This window comes from Dipodomys merriami, unplaced genomic scaffold (genome assembly GCF_024711535.1).
Source record: "Dipodomys merriami isolate MVZ:Mamm:240054 unplaced genomic scaffold, mDipMer1.0.p SCAF_19, whole genome shotgun sequence".
NCBI lineage: Eukaryota > Metazoa > Chordata > Mammalia > Rodentia > Heteromyidae > Dipodomys > Dipodomys merriami.
The window spans coordinates 24,582,514-24,609,500 of NW_027203270.1; the positions used below are offsets into that span (position 1 = coordinate 24,582,514).

The following is a 26,987-nucleotide window of genomic DNA, read 5'->3' on the forward strand; positions in this document are numbered from 1 at the left end:
GTGTACACCACCTTTATAATCCCAATTAAAATATGATTGGGAGGAAAAATATGGGGCTACAGAACAAGGAAAAAAATCAGACACCAGACAACTCATACATGAAGTAGTTGCATCACGCTTTTTAAAAATCTTAATTATTTGTTTACAATGAATGATAAATTCTATCATAAAGAACATTATTTAGAATATTAAGTGGCAGTGGCTCATGCCTGTTATCCTTGCTACTTGGGAAGCTGAAATTGGGTGGATCACATCTGAGACTACTAGGGACACAAAAGTTCAAGAGATCCTTTTTCAACAGAGATTAGATAATGCACGCATATTATCTGCAATGATGGGAAGCCTAAAATGGGTGGACTGAGGCCAAGCATAGACACGTGTCAGGAAGGTAATGAGACTGTCTTGAATATAGCACGAAAAAGGGCAAGGTATGGCTCAGTAGTAAGATCATCTTCCTGACAAGCGAGAGGCCCTGAGTTCAAACCCCAGTACTACTAAAATAAATAATAACCAATTTGGAGCAATGAGGTTTTTTTTTTTAAGCAAAGTAGAAACAGAGTATTTTACAATATGAATTCTCTAGAAAATTCTCTTAAATAATGAACTAAATCCAGATTCTTTCTATATTTCTTGGTTTAAAGTGATAGATATCATTTAAAATATTACATTATTAAGAACATTTTTATTTTCATTTTACCACAGAAGCAACTTCAAAACACAAAATTCTTCTTAAAAGAGATTAGACTTCTTAGCAAAAGAGCTATACATGCTATGACTATACTCTAGCCAATAGAGGAAGGAAAAGTTTTTTAAAAAGAACCAGAAAGAACACATACAAAAATCAAGAATATGCCTGATATATTCATCTAATTGAAAAAACTGTATTTCCTAAATCAAAACTAAATGCTACAATTTAACTGGAATTTGGTAGTTTCTATTTTAACATTTATTTATTTGTTTGTTTGTTTTTGCAGTGCTAAGGACTGAACCCAGGACCTCTGCCATTGAGCTATAACCCTTAGCTATAATATAATTGTATTTTAACAAGTAGTTTATTTTTACTATGATCATAGTTCTTAAAAGCTCTAATGTTACCAGAGTCTTGCTTAAATACAAAGGAATGACTTGTAATAAATGTTAAGTGCCCTTTGATCATCTGTAGCCAGGTGCCAGTGGCTCTTGTCTGTAATCCTAGCTATTCAGGAGGCTGAGATCTAAGGATCTCAGTTCTAAGCCACCCCAGGCAAGAAAGTCCATGAGACTCTTATCTCCAATGAATGGTAAAAAGACTGAAAGTGGAGTTGTGGCTCAAATGCTAGTGCCAGCCTTAGGCAAAAAATCTGAGGGACAGCACCAATTAAAAATCACACACACATATATGTACATATACATATATGTATATATAATTGATACCTAAGGAGATAAAACTGGCCCAAAATTGCCTCTATTTTCCTTTCTGTAAAAACACTGTATTGGGGCTGGGAAGGTGGCTCAGTGGTATAGTGCTTGCCTTGCATGTATGAGGCCCTGGGTTCGATTCCTCAGCACCATGTAAGCAGGAGAAGAAAAAAGCTGGAAGTGGTGCTGTGGCTCAAGTGGTAGAGCACTAGCCTTGAGCTGAAGAGCTGAGGGACAGTGCCCAGGCCCAGAGTTCAGGCCCCACGACCAGCAAAACAAACAAATAAATAAATAAATACACTGTACTTGAAGAAATAGGAAATATAATTTAGTAATCAGCCAAAGAATCTTCTAAAGAGATTACAACACTGACTGAATGGTTAAAACAGGTAGAAGAATGCATGCTATAATTTATCTCTGGTGGGGGAGGGGGGAGGCGGGGAAGGGAGGTGAAGGGTAAACAAAGGAGGAGGCTGCAATGCTTGGTAAGAAATGTATGCATTATCCTGCCCATGTAATTGTAGCCCCTCTGTACAGTATGTTCTCAAATAAAATAAAATAAAATTAAAAAAAAAATTTATCTCTGGTGCTTTCCCCTACAGAGATTCATTCAACACAAATGTACATTAGAAATACTTACTAGTTCCTAACACACACCAGGCACTCTTCTAGAAACTGAACATAGCAGGGATAAGGGAAAAGTGTTGTACCTTCTGAATTACATATAATTCAGGAAAGTAATCTAATCATCTTGAACTTCTGCTATGACAAGGGAAGTAAGCAGTTAAAAAAAACTTTAGCCGGGCGCTGGTGGCTCACGCCTGTAATCCTAGCTACTCAGGAGGCTGAGATCTGAGGATCGCGGTTCAAAGCCAGCCCGGGCAGGAGAGACCGTGAGACTCCTATCTCCAATAAACCACCAGAAAACCGGAAGTGGCGCTGTAGTTCAAGTGGTAGAGCGCTCGCTTTGAGCTGAAGAGCTGAGGGACAGCGCCCAGGCCCAGAGTTCAAGCCCCACGACCGACAAAAAAAAAAAAACTTTAAAATACCTTAAGTTGTTTCTAAAGATCAACCCTAATACAGCAGGAGTGAATATAAAAGCCACCAAAAAATACAAAACCTACTGCTAAAAGACCTAAACTCATAAAGACTAAGATCTTGGCTCAACATATTTCTTATTTTAAGGAATTCAAATACATATGTGAAAATGAAAAATACTACAAAATCAAGAAGGCAAAGAATTCAAAATATAACTTTAAAGTAAGCTATATTTGTGCATTTATATCTAATTTCCTTTATTTCATGCAAACTAGGAAACACCAAAAAGAAACACATCTCTTTCTAAACCAAAGTTTCACTTCTCAACTATTTCCTGAAAATTAATCTTCAGTGAAATAAAAACAATCAGAACCAGTTTTCTTATTAACTATTAGCATATGATATATTCTACTCAGTAAACACTAACTAGATACATAGAATACATGAATTAGTCCCTTTAGAGAATAATTAGGTCTAAAGAAATACTTTATATAGTTGGGCACTGGTGGCTCAGGCATGTAATTCTATCTATTCAGAAGGCTGAGATCAGAGGATGGAGGCTGGAAGCCAGCCTGGGCAGGAAAGTCCTTGGGACTCATATTCAGTTAACCACCAAAAAGTTCGATGTGGAAATATAGCTCAAGCATTAAAGCATCAACTTTGAGTGAAAAAGCTAAAACCCAGGCCTTGAGTTCAACCATCATACATACACAAAAATAGTTGCAGGGTTCAGGTCCCCTCCTTTACTTCATGAACAGAGGGATATCAGGATCATCTCTTTCATGCAGAATTACATGAGTCATCAAACTGTCTATGTTTTCTTCCAGCCGTGTATGGCACAATGTACCGTGCCTCCTATGCAAATGGACCTGGCTTCACTTCAGGGACCCAGGCAGCTGTCACTTAGGGCTATAGCTGCAAGTATGGGGGGCATGCTGGATGTCAGCCTGCCCTGGACTTGTGCTATGGAGGCCTCCACATAGACTACTTTGAACAGGACATGGAACTTGGTAACCTAAGATGAAGGCCTAGATGAAGCAGGCCAACCAAAATCTGAGTAAGCAGCAGGGCCAAGAAGATTGGCTGAGCACTGGATGGCACAGTCCTAAGAACTAGGACATTAAAATCTGAACCTCTGCAGACACCAGCAGCTCACGCCTGTAATCTGAGCTACTCAGGAGGCTGAGATCTGAGGATCACAGTTCAAAGCCAGCTGGGGCAGGAAAGTCCATGAAACTATTGTCTCCAATAAAACACTTAGAAAACCAGAAATGGTGCTGTGGCTCAAGTGGCAGGGTGCTAGCCTTGAGCTAAAGAGCTCAGAGTTCAAGCCCCATGACCAAAAAAAAAAATCTGAACCTTTGCCCACTCCAAACAAAAACAAAAACAAAAGCTCTAAGTAAAAATTGCTTCCTGGTACATGTAGTACATTCATATGCACAATCTGTGTGTGAATGTACATGTACATCTCTCCCTCCCCCTCTTTTTCTCTCCATATTGGTGTTTGAAATCAGGAACTCATGTTTACTAGGCAGGAGCTCTTCTACTGAGCCATGCCTCCAGCCCTGTTTTGTACTGGTAGGGTCTTTTGATAGGGTCTTGCCTTTTGTCCGGGTCCTTGCCTCAATAGCAATCCACACATTTTAGCTTTCCACAGCAACTTTAGCAAATACTACTTTCTTACCTTGGGTGGCTTAGAACTGTGATTCCTTCAACCTCAGTCTGCCATATAGCTAGGATACAGGTACATACCACTGTGTCCAGCTATGGGTTCAGAATTGTCCTGCAAAATTTTTTTACCCAAGCTGGCCTAAAACCTTGATCCTTCCATTCTCAGCCTCTCAAGTAGCTAGGATTATAGGAGTAAAACTACAGGCACCTGGTATGGATCTCTCTCTTTTGTCTGTGTTTGTATGTATGTGTGTACAAATGTATGCATGAATATCTTCAAATTACAGCATTCCAAAAGAAAATGTAGTGACAATCTGGAACTCAATTTATCATTAACTGAGCATGTGACAAATTAGTAGCTATATTAGTTTCATGATCCAAAAATGAAAGAACAAGATAGGCTTAGTTGATAATCTATAATTTTCTTCAAGTTTGAAGTATGAAGGATAGAAAACACTCTTGTTCTCTGCATGCTGGCCAGTCCTGTGGCATTATAATAATCCAATATTCCAGCGTCTTTCTAAAAGTTGTATGTATTAGTAGTAAGTGTTCTGTAACTACATTTAGAATTTACTATTTCAAGATCACTCTAACTCCAAAAGACTTTTCCAGCTTCATTTTAACTGCTCCATTTTAACATAATACAGTAACCTTTACGTACTTCTCTTTGATTAGTTCCATTCTACATTTTTCTAGGACTGTCCATAAAACAATTGGCTACAAAATCTTAGTTCTCCAATACATATAATAACTAAATATCTATGTGACTTTTTAACCAGAGTGTGAGTCTTAGCTCTGTTAAGTGAAGATATCCCTATTTTCAGGATTGTCATACAGATAACAAATGAATTAACAAATATAAATCCTTATTCAAAATACTAGTGAATAATAGTAATTCCAAGATTACAGACTTTTTACTTTTAATTTTTAGGTGGTACTGGGTTTTGAACTCAAATCTTCATGCTTGATAGGTATACTACTGTTTGAGCCAGGCCTTTAGCCTAAAATTTTCTTTAAAGCCATCCTTTTATGTCCAATTTGGGCATTAAAAATAAATACCATAAAATGAAACACAGTTGTAACAAATTTTAATGTTTTATGTACCATTTGCTATTAATAAAACCCATTTCCAGATGGAGATTATCTAAGATCAGTAAAAGTATTATCCAAAAGTTCTTCTCATGTATCATCATCCATCAATCAAATTGACAATATAAACCAAAAGAATGAATTTAAAGTAAAATTTTTAGCAAGACCTTCTTCAAATTAAACATATGGTACAGATTATCTAACAAAAATAAAAGACTGAAGCAGAAGAATCACTTGTTAAAGATGTTCAAGGCCAGCACAACTGGACATGGTTCTTCCATTATTTAAGATACTGCTAGAGAAGTTGTACAAATGATGAAGAGGCTGAGATCTGAGGATTGTGGTTCCAAGCCAGCCTGAGCAGGAAAGTCTGTGAGACTCATCTCCAATTAAGCACCAAAAAACCACTAGTAAAGCTGTGGCTCAGGAATAGCAACTGGACCTGAGTTCAAGCCCCCAATACTAGCAATAACAAATAAGTATAATTTATTCCCACAGAAAGTACTATGCCTCTGTTGTAACACCTGAACTATAAGGAATATTCTTTTGACACATTTATTTAGCCAATAGTTTTATACAGTAAAGTCTGTTGTTGCTTTTTTGTTGTTGTTGTTTCAAGGGCTAGAGGTATGCCTCATAACTATGCCCTGCAATCACAGGACAAACTCCAGTACTGGCCCCCCAAAAAACAAAAACTCTTTTGTTTCAAACAGGTGTGTGTGTGTGTGTGTGTGTGTGTGTGTGTGTGTGCGCGCGCGCGCGCGTCCATCATGGGGCTGCCTGGGCACTAGCCCTGAGCTCTTTAGTTCAAGGCTAGTGCTCTACCACTTGAGCCACAGCACCATTTCTAGTTTTCTGGTGGTTAATTGGAGATAAGAGTCTCACAGACTTTCCTGCCCAGGCTGGCTATGAATCACAATCCTCAGATCTCAGCCTCTTGAGTAGCTAGGATTACAGGTGAGAGCCATGGGCACCTGGCTTCAAAACAATATTGTTAACAAAACTACATGAGAAGTCAGGCAAAACATTCCAAATAAAATACACAAAATATTACTACACAGTAATCAACTGTGGCCAGGTACTGATGACTCATGCCTGTAATCCTAGTTACTCAGGAGGCTGAAATCTGAGGATCATAGTTCAAAGCTAGCCAGAGTAGGAAGACTTTTTTTTGTTTTGTTTTTTGTTTTTGTCAGTCATTGGGGCTTGAACTCTGGGCCTGGGCGCTGTCCCTCAGCAATTCAGCTCAAGGCAAGCGCTCTACCAGTTGAGCCACTGTGCCACTTTTGGTTTTCTGAGTGGTTTATTAGAGATAAGAGTCTCATGGACTTTCCTGCCAGGACTGGCTTTGAACTGCAATCCTTAGATCTCAGCCTCCTGAGCAGCTAGGTTTACAGGTGTAAGCCACCAGCACCTGGCTGGAAGACCCCCCCCCCACCCCCCTAAAAAAAAGGAAGTAGAGCTGTGTCTCAAAGTGTCACAGTACTAGCTGTGAATGAAAAATTTCAGGGACAGCATCCAGGCCCAGGATTTAGGTCCCATGACAAAGTAAAGAAAGGAAAGAAGGGGAAAGAAGGAGGGGAGGAGGGGAAGGAGAAGGGAAGAGAGGGGAGGGGAGGGAGAAAGATCAATTGTGTATTTAATGCCATCGTGGAACAATAAAGCTAAGGGATAGTGATCAGGCTCTGAATTCTAGCCTCACTACTAGCACAGAACACACATACACACACAAACACACATACAGGCAACTACATGCACACATACACAAATATGTACGAATGTAACCCCCAAATTTAAGAGGCAGAGGCAGGAAGATCATCAGTTTGACAAGCTAAACTGGGCTAGATAGTGACACCCTATTTAAAGTAATTTTTAAAAATTATTTAGTAATCAGGAAAAAATACTGAAGCCTAAGCTACCAATTTTTTTTCTACTTTTTAAACTTTTACCTTTTTTTTTTGTCAGTCGTGGGGCTTCAACTCTGGGTCTGGGCACTGACCCTGAGCTCTTCAGTTCAAGGTGAGCCTATACCACTGGAGCCACAGTACCACTTCAAATAAAGAGCTTTTTTCTTTTCTTTTCTTTCTTTTTTTTTAACCCTCTTTTTAGAGATGAGGTCCACAATGTTGAACTTAAGCTGGGTTCAAGTAATCCCCTTCCTCAACTTCCCAAATAACTATAGGTAAATATCATAAACCTTGCTGGGTGTTTTGTTGTTTTATTTATTTTTTGATTGTTGGTCGTGGGGCTTGAACTCAGGACCTGGATGCTGTCCCTCAGCTCTTTGTTCAAGGATAGTACTCTACCACTTTGAGCCAGTAGCTTCACTATCAGTTTTTCAGTGGTTAATTGGAGATAGGAGTCTCACAGGGAATGATCCTCAAATCTCAGCCACCTGCGTAGCTAGGATTACAAGTGTGAGCCACTGGAACCCAGTTCCTTGCTAGGTTTTAAACCCAATTCTCTTTTCTAGTTAGTGCTAGGCTAAAAACTTGATTTGCTGAACACTGGGCCTGGGCTCTGTCCCTTTTTTCTCAAAGCCTAGTGCTTTACAACTTTGAGCCACAGTACCATTTATGGTTTTCTGGTGATTAACTGGAGGTAAGGGCCTCACAGACTTTCCTGCTTACCAAATCAGGAGGCTGAGATCTGAGCAGCATAACCATAGTTCAAAGGCAGCCCAGGCATGAAAAGTCTGTGAGGCTAGCATCTCCAATTAAAGACCAAAAAATCAGAAGTGGAGCTGTAGATCAAGTGGTAACCTTAGGCAAAAATAAGCTCCAGGAGCCTAATTCTGATCACTCACACCTGTAATCCTAGCTACTCAGGAGTCTGAGATCTGGGATTGCAATTTGAAGCCAGCCTGAGCAGGAAAAATCTAAGAGACTCTGATCTTCAATTAGCCACCAAAAGCCAGAAGGGAAACTGTGGGTCTAAGTGGTAAAATGCTAGCCTTGAGCACTAAATCTTGGGGACAATACCCAGGACCAGTACAAAATAAATACAAAACAATACAATAATGGGTAATCAATTCCCACATAAGTTTTCACACAGAAAGCCTGATTTCTCTATTTTAGAAAAGGAAGTACAGGGCTGGGAATGTGGCTCAGTGTTAGAGCGCTTGCCTTGCACGCATGAAGCCCTGGGTTCAATTCCTCAGCACCACATAAGCAAAAAGAAAAAAGCCGGAAGTGGCACTGTGGCTCAAGTGGTAGAGCACTGGCCTTGAGCTGAAGAGCTAAGGGACAGCGCCCAGGCCCAGAGTTCAGGCCCCACGACCTGAACACCCCCCCCCCCAAAAAAAAGGTATCTTGGTTTTAGTTTTATTAAAATATGAAAACTCTAAATGAGCCGGGTGCCGGTGGCTTACGCCTGTAATCCTAGCTACTCAGGAGGCTGAGATCTGAGAATTGCGGTTCAAAGCCAGCCCGGGCAGGAAAGACCGTGAGACTCCTATCTCCAATAAACCACTAGAAAACCGGAAGTGACGCTGTAGCTCAAGTGGTAGAGCGCTCGCCTTGAGCTGAAGAGCTGAGGGACAGCGCCCAGGCCCAGAGTTCAAGCCCCATGACCGACAAAAAAAAAAAAAAAAAGAAAACTCTAAATGAAATATAATTCCCAATTTATTGCTACAAATAGTGATAAAATAAATTAACATAAATCATACATTATTTTGCAAAATACAAGAGGTAAGTTCAGGATAATTATAAATAGAATTACTAAAAAAAGTTGTTTTGGTTTTTTTCTTTCTTTTTCTGCTAGTCATGAGGCTGAAACTCAGGGCCTCGGTACTGAGCATTTTGTTTTTTGGGTGTTTTTTTTTTTTTGCTGGTCCTGCGGTTTGAACTCAGTATTAGTATTAAGCTCACCTTTAAGTCCTCCACCCAGACCTAAGCCCCTCCCATCCCTGGAGTTCCCACCATACAGATGGTCCCTCTCTCTCTCCACCCAGATACACCTGGGCTTCCATCCACCTCAGACCCCCTCCTGCTACCTGGATGGTGATGGAGGCCATGTGCTCCCTCTTGGGGGAAATATGGCTCCCCTAATAAACCTTATAATAATCTTTCTTCTCTGCCTGCCTGCCTGCCTGCCTCTGGGTGGACCCCTGGGTTAGATGTGTGAGACCCTTCACTCAGGACCTGGTGCTGTCCCTGAGCCTCTCTGTGCTCAAGGCTAGTGTTCTACCACTTGCGCCACGGCACTATTTCCAACTTCTTCAAAGTAGTTTATTGGATATAAGAGTCTCACAGTCTTTCCTGCCTGAGCTGGCTTCAAACCCAATCCTCAAATCTCAGCCTTCTAAGTAACTAGGATTACAAGTCACCAGAACCAGGCAATCACTGAGCATATTTGCTCAAGGCTAGAGCTTTACCACCTAGTTTACAGCTCCACTTTAGGCTTTTGGGGGGGTTAACTGGAGATGAGGGTTGTCACAGACTTTCTTATCTAGGCTGGCTTTGAACCAAGATCCTCAGATCTTAGCCTCCTGAGTAGCTAGGATTACAGGTACAAGTCACAGGCACTGGGCAAGAAATAGGCTTAAGCCGGGCGCTGGTGGCTCACGCCTGTAATCCTAGCTACTCAGGAGGCTGAGATCTGAGGATCGCGGTTCAAAGCCAGCCCGGGCAGGAGAGACCATGAGACTCCTATCTCCAATAAACCACCAGAAAACCGGAAGTGGCGCTGTAGCTCAAGTGGTAGAGCGCTCGCCTTGAGCTGAAGAGCTGAGGGACAGCGCCCAGGCCCAGAGTTCAAGCCCCACGACCGACAAAAAAAAAAAGAAAAAGAAAAAGAAATAGGCTTAAAACAAAAACAAAAACATCAACAAAAACTCATATACTACTTTACAAGGGAGATTTCATTGTTATTTTTCTACCCTTGTTTACAATGTATTCCAATTAACAAAAATATATACATTTTAATCTCCAAGCAATTTTCTCAGTGTAGTGTTTTTCCCTACTTATATATTCTCACTGTTTTGATGTAAGTAACTGTTTATCTATATGTATGTGGTAGTGCTGGGGCTGGAACTCAGGGGCTTGCACTTTCTGACTCTACTATTTGAGACATGCCTCCATCCTGGCTTTCTGCTGGGGCTTGTACTCAGGGCCTCATTCTCTCACTAGGCTTTCTTTGCTTATAGCTGGTGTTTGTTCACTTGATCTACAACTTCACTTCTGATTTTTTTGGGGGGAGGGGAGGCTAATTGGAGACAAAAGTCTTGGTTAGTCTGACTGGACTGGCTTCAAACATCAGTCCTCAAGATCTCAACCTAAGTAGCTTGGATTAGAAGAATGAGCCAAAAGCCCCTGACTTTTTGCTGGTTATTTTGGAGATGGGAATCTAGCAGATTTTTCTTCTTGGGCTGGCTTCAAACAATAATCCTCTTGCTCTTAGCCACCTGAGTAATTAGAACTATAGGTGTGGATTATCAACATCTGACTAATTACTTTTTAACATTTCCCAATCCAAGTCAAAAGTGGCATCTCATAGTTTAACAGCCACAGCTCTTATTATGACAGGGTTAAGAATATTTTCATAGACGGAAGTGGAGTGTGGCTGAAGTGGTAGAGTGCGAGTCTTTGAGCACCAAGAGGCTCAGGGACAGTGCCCAGAACCAGAGTTCAAGCCCCACAACCAACTAATAATAATAATAATAATCTTTTAAGCTAGAGATGTAGCTCAAAGGTAGAATAGCAAAGTAGCAAGGTATAGTGCTTGTATAAGTACCTAGATTTAATCCTTGGCCCTAGAAAAAAATAATAATTCTCCTATTGTTCAGTCTAATAATTTATGACTTCATTTTTTCCATTTAGTCTATTTTATGTATTTATTTATTTTTGTCACTCTTCAGCTCAAGGCTAGTGCTCTACCACTTGAGCCACAGCACCACTTCCAGCTTTCTCTGTTTATGTGGTGCTAAGGAATCGAACCCAGGACCTCATGCATGCAAGGCAAGCACTCTACCACTGAGCCACCTTCCCAGCCCCTCCATTTAGTCTTTTATTCTTCTGGCTCTTTTAAGGGATCAAATTCCTTTTATCCACAGGTTGTTACCCAGTTGTCATCAACAGCATTGTTGCCGTACTGAGGCTCTCCTCCCACCCTCAGTCTTAAAAGGAGTGAACTCTGAACCTCATGCTTGTTATGCAAGCTCTCTACCACTTCTTTTTCACTTTTTAGTTTGTTTCCCAGATATGGTCTCACTAACATTGGCCTGAGTTGGCTTAGAACTTTAATCTTACTCTCCACCTCAGCTTTCAAAGTAGCTGGAATTTCAGGCATATACAACCAATCTGGCTCTTATTGAGGTTCTTTTTAAACACTGAAAGACTCAGAAGTAGATATAACTCAGTATGTTCACAAAAAAATAAAATAAAATAAAATGAAAAAAAAAAGTAGATATAACTAATGAGCTCAAAACTGGTGTAACTGACACCAAAATTGGAGATTTAGAAGCCCCAAAACAGAAGCCAGATGTGATGGTTCATGTCTATAATCCCAGTTATTCAATATGTGGAAGCAGGAAGATCCTGAGTTTGAAGCCAAACTAGACAAAGGTATCAAGATTTTGTCTCAAAAATAAAAAGTTGGGTGCCAGTGACTTAAGCCTGCAATCCTAGCTCTTCAGGAGCTGAGATCTAAGGATCACAGTTCAAAGCCAGCCTGGGCAGGAAAGTCTATGAGAGTCTTTTTTTTGGGGGGGGGGGGGAGGTGGGGGGTCCAGTCGTGGGGCCTGAACTTTGGGCCTGGGCACTGTCCCTCAGCTCTTCAGCTCAAGGCTAGTGCTCTACCACTTGAGCTATAGCGCCACTTCTGGCTTTTTTTCTTATGTGGTGCTGGGGAATCGAACCCAGGAACTCATGCATGGAAGGCAAGCGCTTTACCACTGAGCCATCTTCCCAGACCCTATGAGACTCTTATAATAAACCACTAGAAAACCATAAGTGGTGCTGAGGCTCAAGTGGTAAGAGCTCTAGCCTTGAGATGAAGAGCTGAGGGACAGCACCCAGGCCCAGAGTTCAAGCCCCATGACCGATGATGATGATAATAACAATAATAATAATAAATAAAAATAAAAACAGGATGACTGGCTAGGGGCATATTGTAAGTGGTAGAGCATCTGACTAGATGTAAAAGACTCTGAGTTGAATCTCCCAACGTGGGAAACAAACACAAAAACTAAAAATACATAAAATATTAACAGCATAAATCTTAACATCCACAATCTAAAACATGTAACATGTATTAGCTACTACTGTTGTCAATTCTGAGAAATAAGACAGTAATAAGAAAGAAGCGCCGGGCACTGGTGGCTCACGCCTGTAATCCTAGCTCCTCAGGAGGCTGAGATCTGAGGATCATGGTTCAAAGCCAGCCCGGGCAGGAAAGTTCGTGAGATTCTTATCTCCAATAAACCACTAGAAAATCAGAAGTGGCGCTGTGGCTCAAGCAGTAGAGTGCTCGCCTTGAGCTGAAGAGCTGAGGGACAGCGCCCAGACCCAGAGTTCAGGCCCCACGTCCGGACCCCCCCCAAAAAAAAAAAAAAAAAGCCGGACTCAGCACCACATAACAAAAAGAAAAAAGCCGGAGTGGCGCTGTGGCTCAAGTGGTAGAGTGCTAGCCTTCAGCTGAAGAGCTGAGGGACAGCGCCCAGGCCCAGAGTTCAGGCCCCATGACCGGACCCCAAAAACCAACCCAGGAGAGAAAATCCTTTAGACTCTTACCTCTAATTAACCACTAAAAAGCCCAAAGTAGAGCTGTGGCTCAACTGATAGAGCCTTGAGCAAATAAAGCTCAGGGACATCACCAAGGCCTTGTGTTGAAGCCCCAGGACCAGCACCAAGAAAATAAATAAAAATAAACAGAAGCATTCCTGTTTATGGTTTTTACAACACAGAGACCTAAAAATGGGGAGGGAAGGGGAAGAGAGGGGGGAGGGGGAGGGAGAAGGGGGAAGAGGGATGGGGGAGAGGGGAGAGGGGAGGAGAGGGAAATCTTCATTCTAGAATCTACATGCCCTATTCACCAACTTATCCAATGACAAGAAATCTGCATTAAGCCTGGTGCCTGTGGCTCATATGCCTGTAATTCTAGCTACTCAGAAGACTGAGATCTGAGAATTACAGTTCAAAACCAGCCTGGGCAGGAAAGTCCACGAGACTCATATTCCCAATTAACCACCAGAAAACCAGAAGTAGCATGTGGCTCACATGATAGAGTGCTTGCCTTGAGCTGAAGAGCTCAGTGACAGTGTCCAGGCCCAGAGTTCAAGCCCCACAACCCAACAAAAACAAACAAAAACTTATGTGATTTGGGGGGGAAAAATGTTTTTTTGAGATACATTTTCACTGCATAGTTTATGCTGGCCTGGACCATCGAAGCAAGCCCAAACTGGCCTGGTCACAATTCTTCCTACCTCCATAGGGAGTGTTGGGATATAGGTAGGCTAAAAAAAAAAAAATTTAATGTTTGGGGCTGGGAAGGTGGCTCAGTGATAGAACGCTTGCCTTGCATGCATGAGACCCTGGGTTCAATTCCTCAGCACCACATAAGCAAAAAGAAAAAAGCCGGAAGTGGCGCTATGGCTCAAGTGGTAGAGCACTAGCCTTGAGCTGAAGAGTTGAGGGACAGCGCCCAGGCCCAGAGTTCAGGCCCCACGACCGGACCCAAAAAAAAAAAAAATTTTTTTTTTTAATGTTTACAAAAATACCTGAAGAGACTAGAATTAAATATTAGTGAAATGTTAAAAAAAAAAAAAAGAATAACTGAGGGGCTGGGAAGGTGGCTCAGTGGTAGAGAGCTTGCCTTGCATGCATGAGGCCCTGGGTTCGATTCCTCAGCACCACATAAGCAAAAAGAAAAAAGCCGGAAGTGGCGCTGTGGCTCAAGTGGTAGAGCGCTAGCCTTGAGCTGAAGAGCTGAGGGACAGCGCCCAGGCCCAGAGTTCAGGCCCCATGAACGGACCCAAAAAAAAAAAAAAAAAAGATAACTGAAAATTGACAAAAAACTAGTAAAAGTATATACAAACATACAAAGTATAAGACTAGTAATTACATCCAATAGCCAATCAGTCTATAAACACAGATGAGGCCTTATCATTTTCCCTAGAATAACAATGTTTATAGCAAAGGTTTGGTGCTGTGAAAAATATGTTACAAATAATTTCATTGTGCCTTAAATATAGTTACATTCTAGATCAAATCAGGTCTGATTACAGAAATAGCTATGTGTTTGGGGCTGGGAAGGTGGCTCAGTGGTAGAGCACTTGCCTTGCATGTCTGAGGCCCTGGGTTTGATTCCTAAGCACCACATAAGCAAAAAGAAAAAAGCCAGAAGTGGCGCTGTGGCTCAAGTGATAGAGCTGAAGAGCTGAGGGACAGCGCCCAAGCCCAGAGTTCAGGCCCCATGACCAGACCCAAAAAAAAAAATTTTTTTTTTTGGTCGGTCATTTTTTTTTGGGGTCCGGTCATGGGGCCTGAACTCTGGGCTTGGGCGCTGTCCCTCAGCTCTTCAGTTCAAGGCAAACACTCTACCACTTGAGCTACAGTGCCACTTCCGGTTTTCTGGTGGTTTATTGGAGATAGGAGTCTCACGGTCTCTCCTGCCCGGGCTGGCTTTGAACCGCGATCCTCAGATCTCAGCCTCCTGAGTAGCTAGGCCAAAAAAAATTTTTTTTTAATTAAAAAAAAATAGCTATGTGAGAGAGACCAGCAAAATATCTGCACAATATTGAGTCTGACACATCAAAAAAAAATATTAATTTTTTTTCATGGGGCTTTAACTCAGGTCCTGTATGCTGTCCCTGAGCTCTTTTTGCTCAAGGCACTCAACCATTTTGAGCCACAGCTCCACTTCTAGTTTTCTGTTGGTTAATTGGAGATAAGAGTCTCACAAACTTTCCTGCCCCGGCTGGCTTTGAACTATGATCCTCAGATCTCAGCCTCCTAAGTAATTAGGATTACAGGTGTGAGCCCTCAGTGCCCAGCAGATAAAATTACTTACAAAGGAAACTTTATCATTAATGTGTTTTTGAAAATACATCTTTTAATGAGGGAAAAAGGCACTGTAGTATTTAAAACAGGACAACAAATTGGTGGCTCATGCCTGTAATCTTAGCTATTCATAAGGCTGAGATCCAGAGGATGGCTCAAAGTTCAAAGTCAACAATATAAAAAGCAAAGGTTTGTTGTTTGTTTGTTGAAACAGGTCTTGCCAAGTAGTCCAGGCTAGCTTTTTTTGTTGTTGTTAGCCATGGGGCTTGAATTCTGGGCCTGAGCGCTGTCCCTCAGTTCTTCAGCTCAAGACGAGCACTATACTGCTTGAGCCACTGCACCGCTTCTGGTTTTCTGGTGGTTTTTATTAGAAAGAAGAGTCTCATGGCCTTTCTGGCCTGGACTGGCTTTGACTTGCTATCCTCAGATCTCACCCTCCTGAGTAGCTAGGATTACAGGTGTGATCCACCGGTGCCCAACCGGGCTAGCTTGAAATTCACAATCTTCTACCTCCCAAGTGCTGAGATTATAGACATACACCACCATGACTGGCAAAAATAAAACTTTTTTTTTTTCGATTGTGGGGCTTAAACTCTGGGCCTGGTGCTGTCCCTCAGCTCTTCAGTTCAAGGCTAGTGCTCTACTACTTGAGCCACAGCACCACTTCCAGTTTTTCTGATGGTTTATTGGAGATTAGAGTCTCACGGACTTTCTTGCCTGGCCTGGCTTTGCACTGAAATCCTCAGATCTCAGCCTCTTGAGTAGCATGAGCCACTGGCGGCCAGCAAAAATAAAACTATTAATGATTGAAACATCTATTTCATTTCCTATCATCTTGTTCTTCTTAATACTTGATTAGACTTTTACATTAAAACCGAAAATCTATTTCCAAAATTAAAATAATTGGGCTGGGAAGGTGGCTCAGTGGTAAAGTGCTTGCCTTGCATGCATAAGCTCCTGTGTTCGATTCCTCAGCACCACATAAGCAGAAAAAGCTGGAAGTGGCACTGTGGCTCAAGTGGTAGAGCACTAGCCTTGAGCTAAAGAGCTGAGGGAGAGTGCCCAGGCCCAGAGTTCCAGGTCCCACGACTGACAAAAAAAAAAAAGAAGAAGAAATTAAAAGAATTGTTCAGGGGCTGGGAAGGTGGCTTAGTGGTAGAGTGCTTGCCTTGCAAGCATGAGGCCCTGGGTTCGATTCCTCAGCACCATATAAGCAAAAAGAAAAAAGCCAGGGCTGGGAAGGTGGCTCAGTGGTAGAGCGCTTGCCTTGCATGCCTGAGGCCCTGGGTTCAATTCCTCAGCACCACATAAGCAACAAGAAAAAAGCTGGAAGTGGCGCTGTGGCTCAAGTGGTAGAGCTGAAGAGCTGAGGGACAGCTGAGGGACAGGCCCAGAGTTCAGGCCCCACGACCGGACCCAAAAAGAAAAAGAAAAAGAAAAAAGGCAGAAGTGGTGCTGTGGCTCAAGCAGTAGAGCGCTAGCCTTGAGCTGAAGAGCTGAGGGAGAGAGCCCACGCCCAGAGTTCAGGCCCCACAACCAGACCAAAAAAAAAAAAAAAGAATTGGTCAAGATTAGCACATCTATCTCTAACATCCCTTTATATAGGGAGCACCTACATAAAGTACAACGACTCCCTTCGTTTCTGAGATAGGATTTGCATTATTTCTACAACAAATAGTTCTTGAATTTGATGTCTAAAAAGTAAATGCCATTTATTGGTTTCTAGGAACTCAGAATCAAGACACAATGTCATAGTGTACACCTCCAATCCCAGCTACTTGGGAAGGAAATATAGGGAGAATCTTAGTTCTAGGCTAGCCAGGGTAAAGTTGGCAAGACCCCCATTCTCAACACCCAGGCATGGTGGTTCATAAACTGTAAGTCTTGCTATGTAAGAGGCATAGGTAGGAGGATCATTGTCTGATGCTGTCCCAGGCAAAAAGCACAAGATCTTACCTAAAAAATAACTAAAACAGGCTGGGAAGGTGGCTCAGTGGTAGAGTGCTTGCCTTGCATGCATGGGGCCATGGGTTCGATTCCTCAGCACCACATAAGCAGAAAAGGCCAGAAGTGGCGCTGTGGTTCAAATGGTAGAGCACTAGCCTTGAGCTGAAGACCTGAGGGACAGTGCTCAGGCCCAGAGTTCAGGTCTCACAACTGACAAAAACAAAACAAAACTAAAGCTAGAAGAGTAAGGGGTTGTGACTCAGTAGTAGAACACTTGACTAGCAAAGTGCAAGGCCCCAAGTACAAATCACAGTACCACAAGAAACAAAAAACAACAACAACAAACCCAAAAGTGTTAGTATTTTGCTTTTATCCAAATAGTTTAAGTAAAAGAAAAAAAAACAGAAGTTGGGTGTCCTTGGTTCACTCCTGTAATACTAGTCACCCAGGAGGCTGAGATCAGAGGAGATTCTTGTCTCCAATTAACCACCCAAAACCCAGAAGTAGAAATGTGGCTCAAGTAGTAGAGTGCTTGAGGTCAAGTCTCAGGGCAAGCACAAAATAAAGATTGGTCCTGGGAGAAAATTTGTGAGACTGCCCTTCTCAACCCATAGATGAGCACACCTATCATCCAGCTATGTGAGAAGCTGAGATTGGTAAGATCTCTTCCAGACCAGACTGGGCAAAAAAAGGAAGGGGAAGGGAAAAGTGAAAGGAGAAAGGGAAAGGGGGAAAGGGGGAAGGGGAAAGGGGGAAAGGGAAAGGGGAAAAGGGGGAAGTGGGGAAAGGGGGAAGGGAAAAGGGAGAAGGAGGAAGGGAAAAGAGAAGGGGAAAGGGAAAAGGGGAAGGGGAAAGGGGGAAGGGGAAAAGGGGAAAGGGGAAAGGGAAAAGGGAAAAGGGAAGGAAAGTAAAAAGGAAAAGGGTAAGAGAGAGAAAGAATGAGAGGAGGGAAGGAAGGGAGGGGAAGGGAGGGAGGGAGGGAGGGAGGGAGGGGAAAAGGAAAAGAGAAAAATAAAATGAGTACAATATAAAGTTTAAGTCATGGAAGTGGCACTATGGCTTAAGTGGTAGAGCACTAGTCTTGAGGCAAAAGGAGCTCAGGGACAATGCTCAGACCCAGAGTTCAAGACCCAGGCCTGGCCCAAAAAGGAAGGAAGGAAGGAAGGAAGGAAGGAGGAGAGAGAGGGAGAGAGGGAGGGAGGGAGGGAGGGAGGGAATTTAGAGATGAGATTATCCTGGATGATATTGGGTCCTAAATTACCCACCAGCTTTTTTTCCTGGGTCAGCATAGTTTAAAATCATCACCAACAAAATAACTACTCTAAAAGTCTGAAAGTGGTGCTGTAACTCAAGCGGTAGAGTGCTCGCTCGCCTTGAGCTGAAGAGCTGAGGGACAGCGCTTAGGCCTAGAGTTCAAGCCCCACAACTGACCAAAAAAAAAAAAAAGTATACTAGTATTTGGGCTGGGAAGGTTGCTCAGTGGTAGAGCGCTTGCCTTGCATGCATGAGGCCCTGGGTTTAATTCCTCAGCCCCACATAAGCAACAAGAAAAAAGCTGGAAGTGGTGCTGTGGCTCAAGTGGTAGAGCGCTAGCCTTGAGCTGAAGAGCTGAGGGACAGCACCCAGGCCCAGAGTTCAGGCCCCATGACTGGACCCAAAAAAAAAAAAAAAAAAGTCTGGAATATTACTCCAGGGGAAGATGCTAGGCACCAGTGGATCAGACCTGTAATCCTAGCTACTCAGGAAGCTGAGATCTGAGGATCACAGTTCAAAGCCAGCCTGGGGAAGAAAAGTCTGTGAGACTCTTGTCTCTAATAAACAACCAGAAAACTGGAAGTGGCACTGTAGCTCAAGTGGTACAGCGCTAGCCTTGAGCTGAAGAGCTGAGGGACAGCACCCAGGCCCAGAGTTCAAGCCCCACGACCAACCAACAACAACAACAAAAAAAGATGGTTTCACAAACTTTTACACCTAAGCTAGTCTTGAACCACAATCCACACTCTTCACTTCCCCAGTAGGTAGGAAATACAAGATTGCCACTGTCCCTGACTTTTATAAATAACACGTCACAATGCATAAAGAATATACCCTGATAATGCACTTAACTTTACTCAATCATCACTCACTACAGCACACACAAATTCAAACAAGTAGAGCTACACACAGTATGTTGACCTGCAGGTTTTAATGACACAGCAGCTTACGGTTGCAAATTATTGGCAAATATGGAGGCTAAACAGCAATCTAAAACTGTTACAAGTAGAAGGGGGGGAGGGAGAAGAGGGATAAACCCAAATAATTTTTATAAACAAAACAAATTCATGTACAAGATTTACATCAGAAACATTTTCTTTTCTTTTCTTTTTTTGGTAAATTTAAAAAACTTACCCTGAAGAGATTTTCCCAATCCCTGGCCCAGCTTCCACCCATGTTTCTGGAGTAACCGGTGTCCAATATTATCCTGACAGACAGAACAGAGAGACAAACCAAAAATATTCCAATAATATATTCTTCCCTTCCTAGTGACATTTAAACAGGTGATGAGCAAGAGATAATTCTACGTATATGCATGCAAAGAGTGCTAATAATAGGGTAAATGTGCCCCCAATAAAAAGGCCATTAATGTAAAAAGAAATGCTAGTATTTTATATGAGAAGAACATATGGGATAAGGGTCCTTTCTGATAGTGTGCTGGGCAACTTTTCTATATAACACTTTAAAAAGGAGCAAATTAGGATAGGAAAAGGGGGAAGAATACATTCATGAAATTTAACACTAACATTAAAAAGCATAAAATCAAGGTACTTATACAATCATATCCACCACCTAGACAGCACCACTTTAAGTTTAAAAAAAAAAAAAAAGGAAAATCTACATTGTGTTTTGTTATTTTATGTGTCAGGCTTTCAGGATACAAAGTAGTAAGTGCAAGACTGCCCCACCACTAGAAATGAGAAAACAATCAGCAAAATCCAGGCTAGACTTGATTGGGTTTTTAAATAAATAAATATATATGTAATATAAATATTTAACTAGCATGCAGCCAATATTAAACTGAAAAAACAGTGAGGTTAGTAAACAAGAAATTAAATTGATTAAACATAAAAATAAAATGAGCTCAAGCACAGACTGAGTGATGCATTTCAACATGTAGTCTAACAAAAATGCTAAGATGTTAGAATGAAACAGGCCTAGCAATAAGTTAACAGTAAAGAACCATTAGTGCATGTAGGGGGGAAAATCAACATACATAATGTCTCATCTTCCTAGAAGCATACTAAAAAAGTTATATCAATGTAGAACAACACCAGAAATAACAATTAAATGTCAGCTTTTGTATAAAGGATCAAGAAATTTAAAAAATTTCTGCAGCCCTTTGTTCAATTCTCTACTTTTTACAATTATTGTGAAGTAGCAAGTCAAAGCTAAAATAACCATTAAATGTACAAAAAAAAAAATTAAGTACTAGCGTAACACCCATGACTTAAGCCTATAATCCTAGCTACTCAGGAAGCTAAGATCTGAGGATCCTGATTTGAAGCCAGCCAGGGCAGAAAAAGCCTGAGAAACTCATCTTCAATTAGCCAGTAAAAAGCCAGCAGTGGAGATAGGACTCAAGGGGTAGAGTGTCAGCCTTGAGCAAAAAAAAGCATGCAAGAGTTTTAAGTCCTTGAGTTCATGCTCCAGTACTGGTAATAAATTATTAATTCATTTAAAAATGATACTAATCCAAAGAAAAACACTGAAGGCTGAGTGGTAAATGCTTAGTATGTACAAGGCCTTATCTACAACTGTAGCATTAATCTAGTATCACCATCTGGAAATAACCTCATATCTAAAATCAATTTATAAAGCTAAAAACACCATAAATGTCCCATTGAAACCAAGTATCTCAGATTAAAATAATTTTCATTCAGCTTCATAGTTGATGATAAAATGTTCATAGAAGTGGTAGACAAAAAATAATTACTGTTATCTTCTATGACAGCAAATGAAATGCTCTGTTTATTTTGTTTTGTTAAGGGACAATTTCCTTCTTCAAGTGTAAGATGGTGTGTAAACTATAAAACTGAGCTGAGTCTCATGCTTATAATCTTACTCAGGAGGCTGAGGATCACAGTTTAAACCTGGCCAATCCAAACAAATTGAGACTCTTAATTCCAATTAACTACCAAAAAAGCAAATATGGAGCTATGGTAAGTGGTAAGATGCCACCCTTGATCAAAAAAGCTGAGAGAGGGCTGGGAAGATGGATCAGTGGTAGCGTACTTGCCTCACATGCTGAGGCCCTGGGTTCCATTCCTCAGCACCACACAAACAGAAAAAGCTCGAAGTGGCGCTGTGTCTCAAGTGGTAGAGTGCTAACCTTGAGCTGAAGAGCTGAGGGACAGTGCTCAGGCCCAGAGTTCAAGCCCATGACTGACAAAAAAAAGGCTGAGAGAACATAAAGCCCTGAGTTCAAGCCCCAGTACTGGCACAAAAAATGAATAAAAAAGTAATAAAAACTGGGCTGAATAACTGGCTGTATAGTCAATAAAAGAGGAAGATACTCCATTTTTTTTGGAGACAGAGTTCAGGCTGGCTTGAAACATTCTATCCTCTTGCCTTCAGTTCTTTATGCTTCTTGTTTATTTATTTACCAGGTCTTGTTATCTTGCTCAGATTGGGTGGAGCTACTATTATAGGTCAGTACCACCATATCTGGCTCTCAGAATACCTTTTAAAAACAAAAAGTAGAGGCAAGCCAGATACATATGGCTCACACTTATATTCCTAGTTACTTCAAGACTTAGAGGTTGGGAATATGACTTAGTGGAAAGTGCTTATCTAGCCTGCATGATGCCCTGGCTCAATTCCTCACTACTACATAAAACAGAAAAAGCTGCAGCTCAAGTGGTAGAGTACTAGCCTTGAGCAAAAGATGCTCAGGCCTCAGAACTGGCAAAAAAAAAAAAAAAAAAGTTAAATTAGGAGCACCAAATTCAAGGCCAATCAGGGCAGAAAAAGTCTGTAAACTTAATCTCAATGAAACAAGCTGGAGGTACAGCTAGGACAAAAGCCTAAATTAGATGGATATGGTCTGGGCACCAACTGGGCAGAAAGCAAGACCCTATCTCAAAAACAGCCAGCTCATTTTACTTAAGGCTAGTGCTCTACCACTTGAACCATTCCTCCACTCAGCTTGTTGGTAGTTAATTGGAGATAAAAGTCTCACAGATTTCCCTACCTTGGCTTGGCTTTGAACTGTGATCCTCAGATTTCAGCCTCCTGAGTAGCTACAATTACAGACATGAGCCACTGAAGCCCAGCTATTTTATCATTTCAAGTTTATTTTGTATATGCCCAATTTCTAACTGACAGGAACATTCTGTACTTTGTCTATGTATGTGTTATATCAGTGCCATACTGTATTGGTTATTATAGCTTTGCAGTAACATTGTAAATCAAGAAGTAAAATATATGTGATTTTTTTTCTTTCTCAAAATTACTTTGGTTATTTGGAGGATTTGGTGGATCTCTATAAATTTTACCATTGTATTTTTCAATTTATGTAAAAAAATTCCATGGGGGCTTTGATACTGTGTTGAGTCTGTCTATACTCTTGAATAATGTGCATATTTTAACAATATGAAAAAAAAAACAGCCAGCTCAAAAACAGGCTGCCTAGCAAGTAGGTGGCCCTGAGTTCAGATCTCAGTACTACTGGATGAAGGCAGAAGAGAGGCAAATGATAATAAAAATTTTATTTCTAAAACAAAAATGCCACATGAAGTGGCTTATTCCTTTAATCCTAGCTACTTAGGAGGGCTCTGCCTCCCAAGGAATGTTGGTAGTTTGACACTGGCCAAGACAAAAGTTAGCAAGACCCAATTTCAACAAAACAAGTATGGTGGCATTATCCTAGCTACATGGGGTGTATAACTAGAAGGATCATTCTGATGTCAGGTTTGCTCAAGTAAATAGCTAGAGAGTCTGTCTGAAAAATAACAAAAAGCAAAAAGGGCTGGAGGAGTATATCAAATTGTAGAGTGCCTGGCACTGAGTTCAAACCACAGTGCCACATATAAACAAAAGATACTACTATATTACCATATAATGCACAAAAGATCACTAGAAATTAATTTTTCTAATAATTGAAACAACTATAAAACACTAGGCTATGTGCAATCCATCAAAAATTTAATTCAGCAGTACTGTTGATTCCCTTCTTCCCTGTATTGCCAGGGAAAATATCTTTTAAACTAGTATTAACATGTCTATTTTTTTTTTTTGTCGGTCGTGGGGCTTGAACTCTGGGCCTGGGAGCTGTCCCTCAGCTCTTCAGCTCAAGGCGAGCGCTCTACCACTTGAGCTACAGCGCCACTTCCGGTTTTCTGGTGGTTTATTGGAGATAGGAGTCTCACGGTCTCTCCTGCCCGGGCTGGCTTTGAACCGCGATCCTCAGATCTCAGCCTCCTGAGTAGCTAGGATTACAGGCGTGAGCCACCAGCGCCGGGCTTTAACATGTCTATTTATAAATACCTATTAAAAAAAAAAAAAAAAGCCAGGCACTGGTGGCTCACACCTGTAATCTTAGGTACTCAGGAGGCTGAGAGCTAAGGAGCACAGTCTGAAGCTAGCCAGGGTAGTAAAGTCCATAAGACTCTTACACTTCAATAAACTACTCAAAAAAAAAAAAAACAAAAAAACGGAAGTGGTGCTGTGACTCAAGTGGTAGGGCACTAGCATTGAGCAAAAGAAGCACAGGAACAACACTCAGGCCCTGAGTTTGAGCCCCAGGACCAGTACAAAAGAAAAAAAAAGGCGGAGGGAGGTGTCAGAGGGTGGGTACTAGCAGAACACTAACAAGAAGGATGTAAGTGGATGAATATGGTGGAAATAAGATTATCTGCAGCTATGGCAATGAAACCTGATGAAATTTATCTAGGAAGAAGGGAGAGGAAAGGGAGAATAATTAGAAGAGGTAAGATTGATTGGAATATGCTATAAACATGTGTGGAAATGTAACAATGAAAGCTCCCCCTCAATAACTAATGTAAGAATTAAAAAAAAGACTTTTAGCCGGGTGCTGGTAGCTCATACCTAATTCTACCTCTACTCAGGAGGCTGAGCTCTGAGGATCGAAGTTCAAATCTAGCTCAGGGCAGAAAAGTCCATGAAACTCTTATCTCCAATTAATTACCAGAAAACAACAAGTGGTGCTGTGGCTCAAAGTGGTAGAGCACTAACTTTGAGCCAAAGAGCTCAGGGACAGTGCACAGTCCCTAAGTTCAAGCCCATGACCTTCATAAAACAACAACAACAAAAAAAAAAAAAAAACACCTTAGTCAGGTGCTGGTGGCTTGTGCCTGCAATCCCAGTTACTCAGAAAGTGAGATCTGAGAATCTCAGTTCCAAGTCAGCCTGGGCTGCAAAGTTGATGAGACTCTTTTCCCTAATTAAACACCAAAAAAAAAAAAAAAAAGAAGTGGAGCTATGGCTCAAGAGGTAGAGAGCGAGCCTTAAGAGCAAAAACTCAGGGACAGTGCCAAGGCCTTGAGTTCAAGACCCAGGACCAGCACAAAAATAAACAACAAATACTTCTTAAAGGCTGGCTCAGTGATAAAACACTTCCCTTAGTATGGCAAGACCTTGGGTTTGATCCTTAGCACTGTAAAATAAAATACAATAAAACATATTAAGTCTTAATATAAGTAATGTTAGCAGAAAATGTAAAAGAACCTATTATTTTCTTACTATGAAAACAAACTTATTCATATATAAAATCATTATTTTGAATCATAATTTCTACAGCTAAACATACCTCTAGAAAAGACAAGGATAACTTCTAAAGAGTATGTAGCTGATTAGTGTTTAATCTTACTATATGCTAGTGCTGTCAATTATCTGGCACAAAGTTTTAGATATTAAGCAATGCTGACAAAAATTGTTCCCACCCTCCCCTCATTTTGTTATGGTTTTTCTTTTTTAAAGAAAACTCAATCTTTAGCTAAGTGGAGATGAGACATTATGCTGACTGTGTTATATTATGAATGCACTAAAATAAACAGACAGATGAAGCAGTATGCTATTTCCAAAAGCAGTGCAAGTGGAGTGAAAGCATTTCCATACGAACCTGGCTTTAAAAACTGGGCTGTCAAAAGAACAGTTAAATGTAACACAAAGTAAGAAACTGTCCAATCACTAATGGTTGTTTATTTATTTTTTGGTTTTTTTGTCTTGTTTTCAATTCACTGCTTGCAAGTAATGTACTTATTAAAGAAGAGTAAAAGCATAAGTAAATTCACAAGTCAAGACCAGCTGAGAGATTCAAGAGCAGCGTGTTGTGACTGACAACAGTGAAAGGAAAAGCAAATGTTAAAGGAAGAAAAAAGAAAAATTTAGGGTATACACATTAGCACCACTTTTACAAAACCACTCAAGAGAATGACTGTCACCTCAGTGAGGAAAAAGCTATGAAACAAAATTACAGTGGCATATCTCTTCTAAAATTTCAGATTTAAACATTTTAAGAAATCAAATTTACTTCCTCTAATACAAACAAGAAATGAAATATTGGAGGTGCTATTAGAATATTTAATATACTTTTTTATTTTTGTTAGTTGTGGGGCTTGAACTTGGGGCCTAGGCGCTGTCCCTGAGCTCTTTTGCTCAAAGATGGTGCCTACCAGGCTATCACTTTGAGCTTAAGGTTTTCTGGTGGATAACTGGAGATAAGAGTCTCACAGACTTTCTTGCTTGGGCTGGCTTTAAACTGTGATCCTCATGGCAGCCTCCTAAGTAGCTAGAATTACAGACGTGAGCCACCAGCGCTCAGCCTAATACTCTTTTAACTCCTCTTTCTGAATAAAACAAATACAACAGAAACAATAGACAAATCTCCTAGAATATGCTCTCCTCACCAAAAGAAAATCTGGACCTCTCTTATCATTTCAAACTACCTGTTTCTGTAGAAAAGAGCTCCTCAGAAAGGTCTAATGTTCTTCTATAAAGGAAAAAAAACAAGGTTTGATAAACTCCTATCAAAAACACAATGGGCGGGGTTGGGAAGGTGGCTCAGTGGTAGAGCATTTGCCTTGCATGCATGAGGCCCTGGGTTCGATTCCTCAGCACCACATAAGCAAAAAGAAAAAAGCCGGAAGTGGCGCTGTGGCTCAAGTGGTAGAGCGCTAGCCTTGAGCTGAAGAGCTGAGGGACAGCGCCCAGGCCCAGAGTTCAGGCCCCACGACTGGACAAAAAAAAAACAAAAAAACAAAAAAAAACAATGGGCAGCCAGGCATCAGTGTCTCACCCCTATAATCCCAGCTACTTGGGAGGCTGAGATCTGAGGATCACGAGTTCAAAGCCAGCTTGGGCAATAAAGTCTATGAGACTTTTTTTTTGGGGGTGGGGGGAGTCAGTCATGGGACTTGGACACTGACCCTGAGCTCTTTTGCTCAAGGTGAGTGCACTACCACTTGAATCACAACGCTACTTCCGGTTTTCTGGTGGTTAACTGGAGATAAAGAGTCTCACAGGCTTTCCTGCCTGGACTGGCTTTGAATGGGGATCCTCAGATCTCAACATCCTTAGTAGCTAGAATTACAGGTGTGAGGCACCAGCCCTTGGCCTGTGAGACTCTTATCTCCAATTAACCACCAAAAAGCCAGAAGTGGAACTATGGTTCAAATGGTAGAGTATCAGCTTTGAGCAAAAAAACCTCAGGGACAGCATGCAGGCTCTAATTTCAAACCCAGGACTATATACAAACAACAACAACAAATGGGCAAAACATGATAAATAGTAACAAAAGGAAGACAAACCAAAATATCTTACAATAAAAGGCAGTCATGTCTACCTCTTGAA

At 41.2% G+C, this 26,987-nt stretch overlaps 1 protein-coding gene across 3 annotated transcripts in view; it reads right to left on the bottom strand.

The window, feature by feature from the left end:
* Positions 1-26,987, bottom strand: part of Gpatch8 (G-patch domain containing 8) — an 85,197-nt gene that overhangs the window by 41,439 nt on the left and 16,771 nt on the right. For 2 of the 3 annotated variants that reach the window (XM_070027869.1, XM_070027870.1), the window contains exons 2-3: positions 25,258-25,275; positions 19,530-19,602 (exon numbers count right to left, since the gene is read on the bottom strand). Coding sequence is in view for 1 of the 3 variants with exons in the window: in XM_070027868.1 (XP_069883969.1) it covers positions 19,530-19,602 (73 nt within the window). In the remaining 2 variants the exon portion in view is untranslated. The remainder of the gene's footprint in view (positions 1-19,529; positions 19,603-25,257; positions 25,276-26,987) is intronic. The other variant, XM_070027868.1, reaches the window with a different exon arrangement.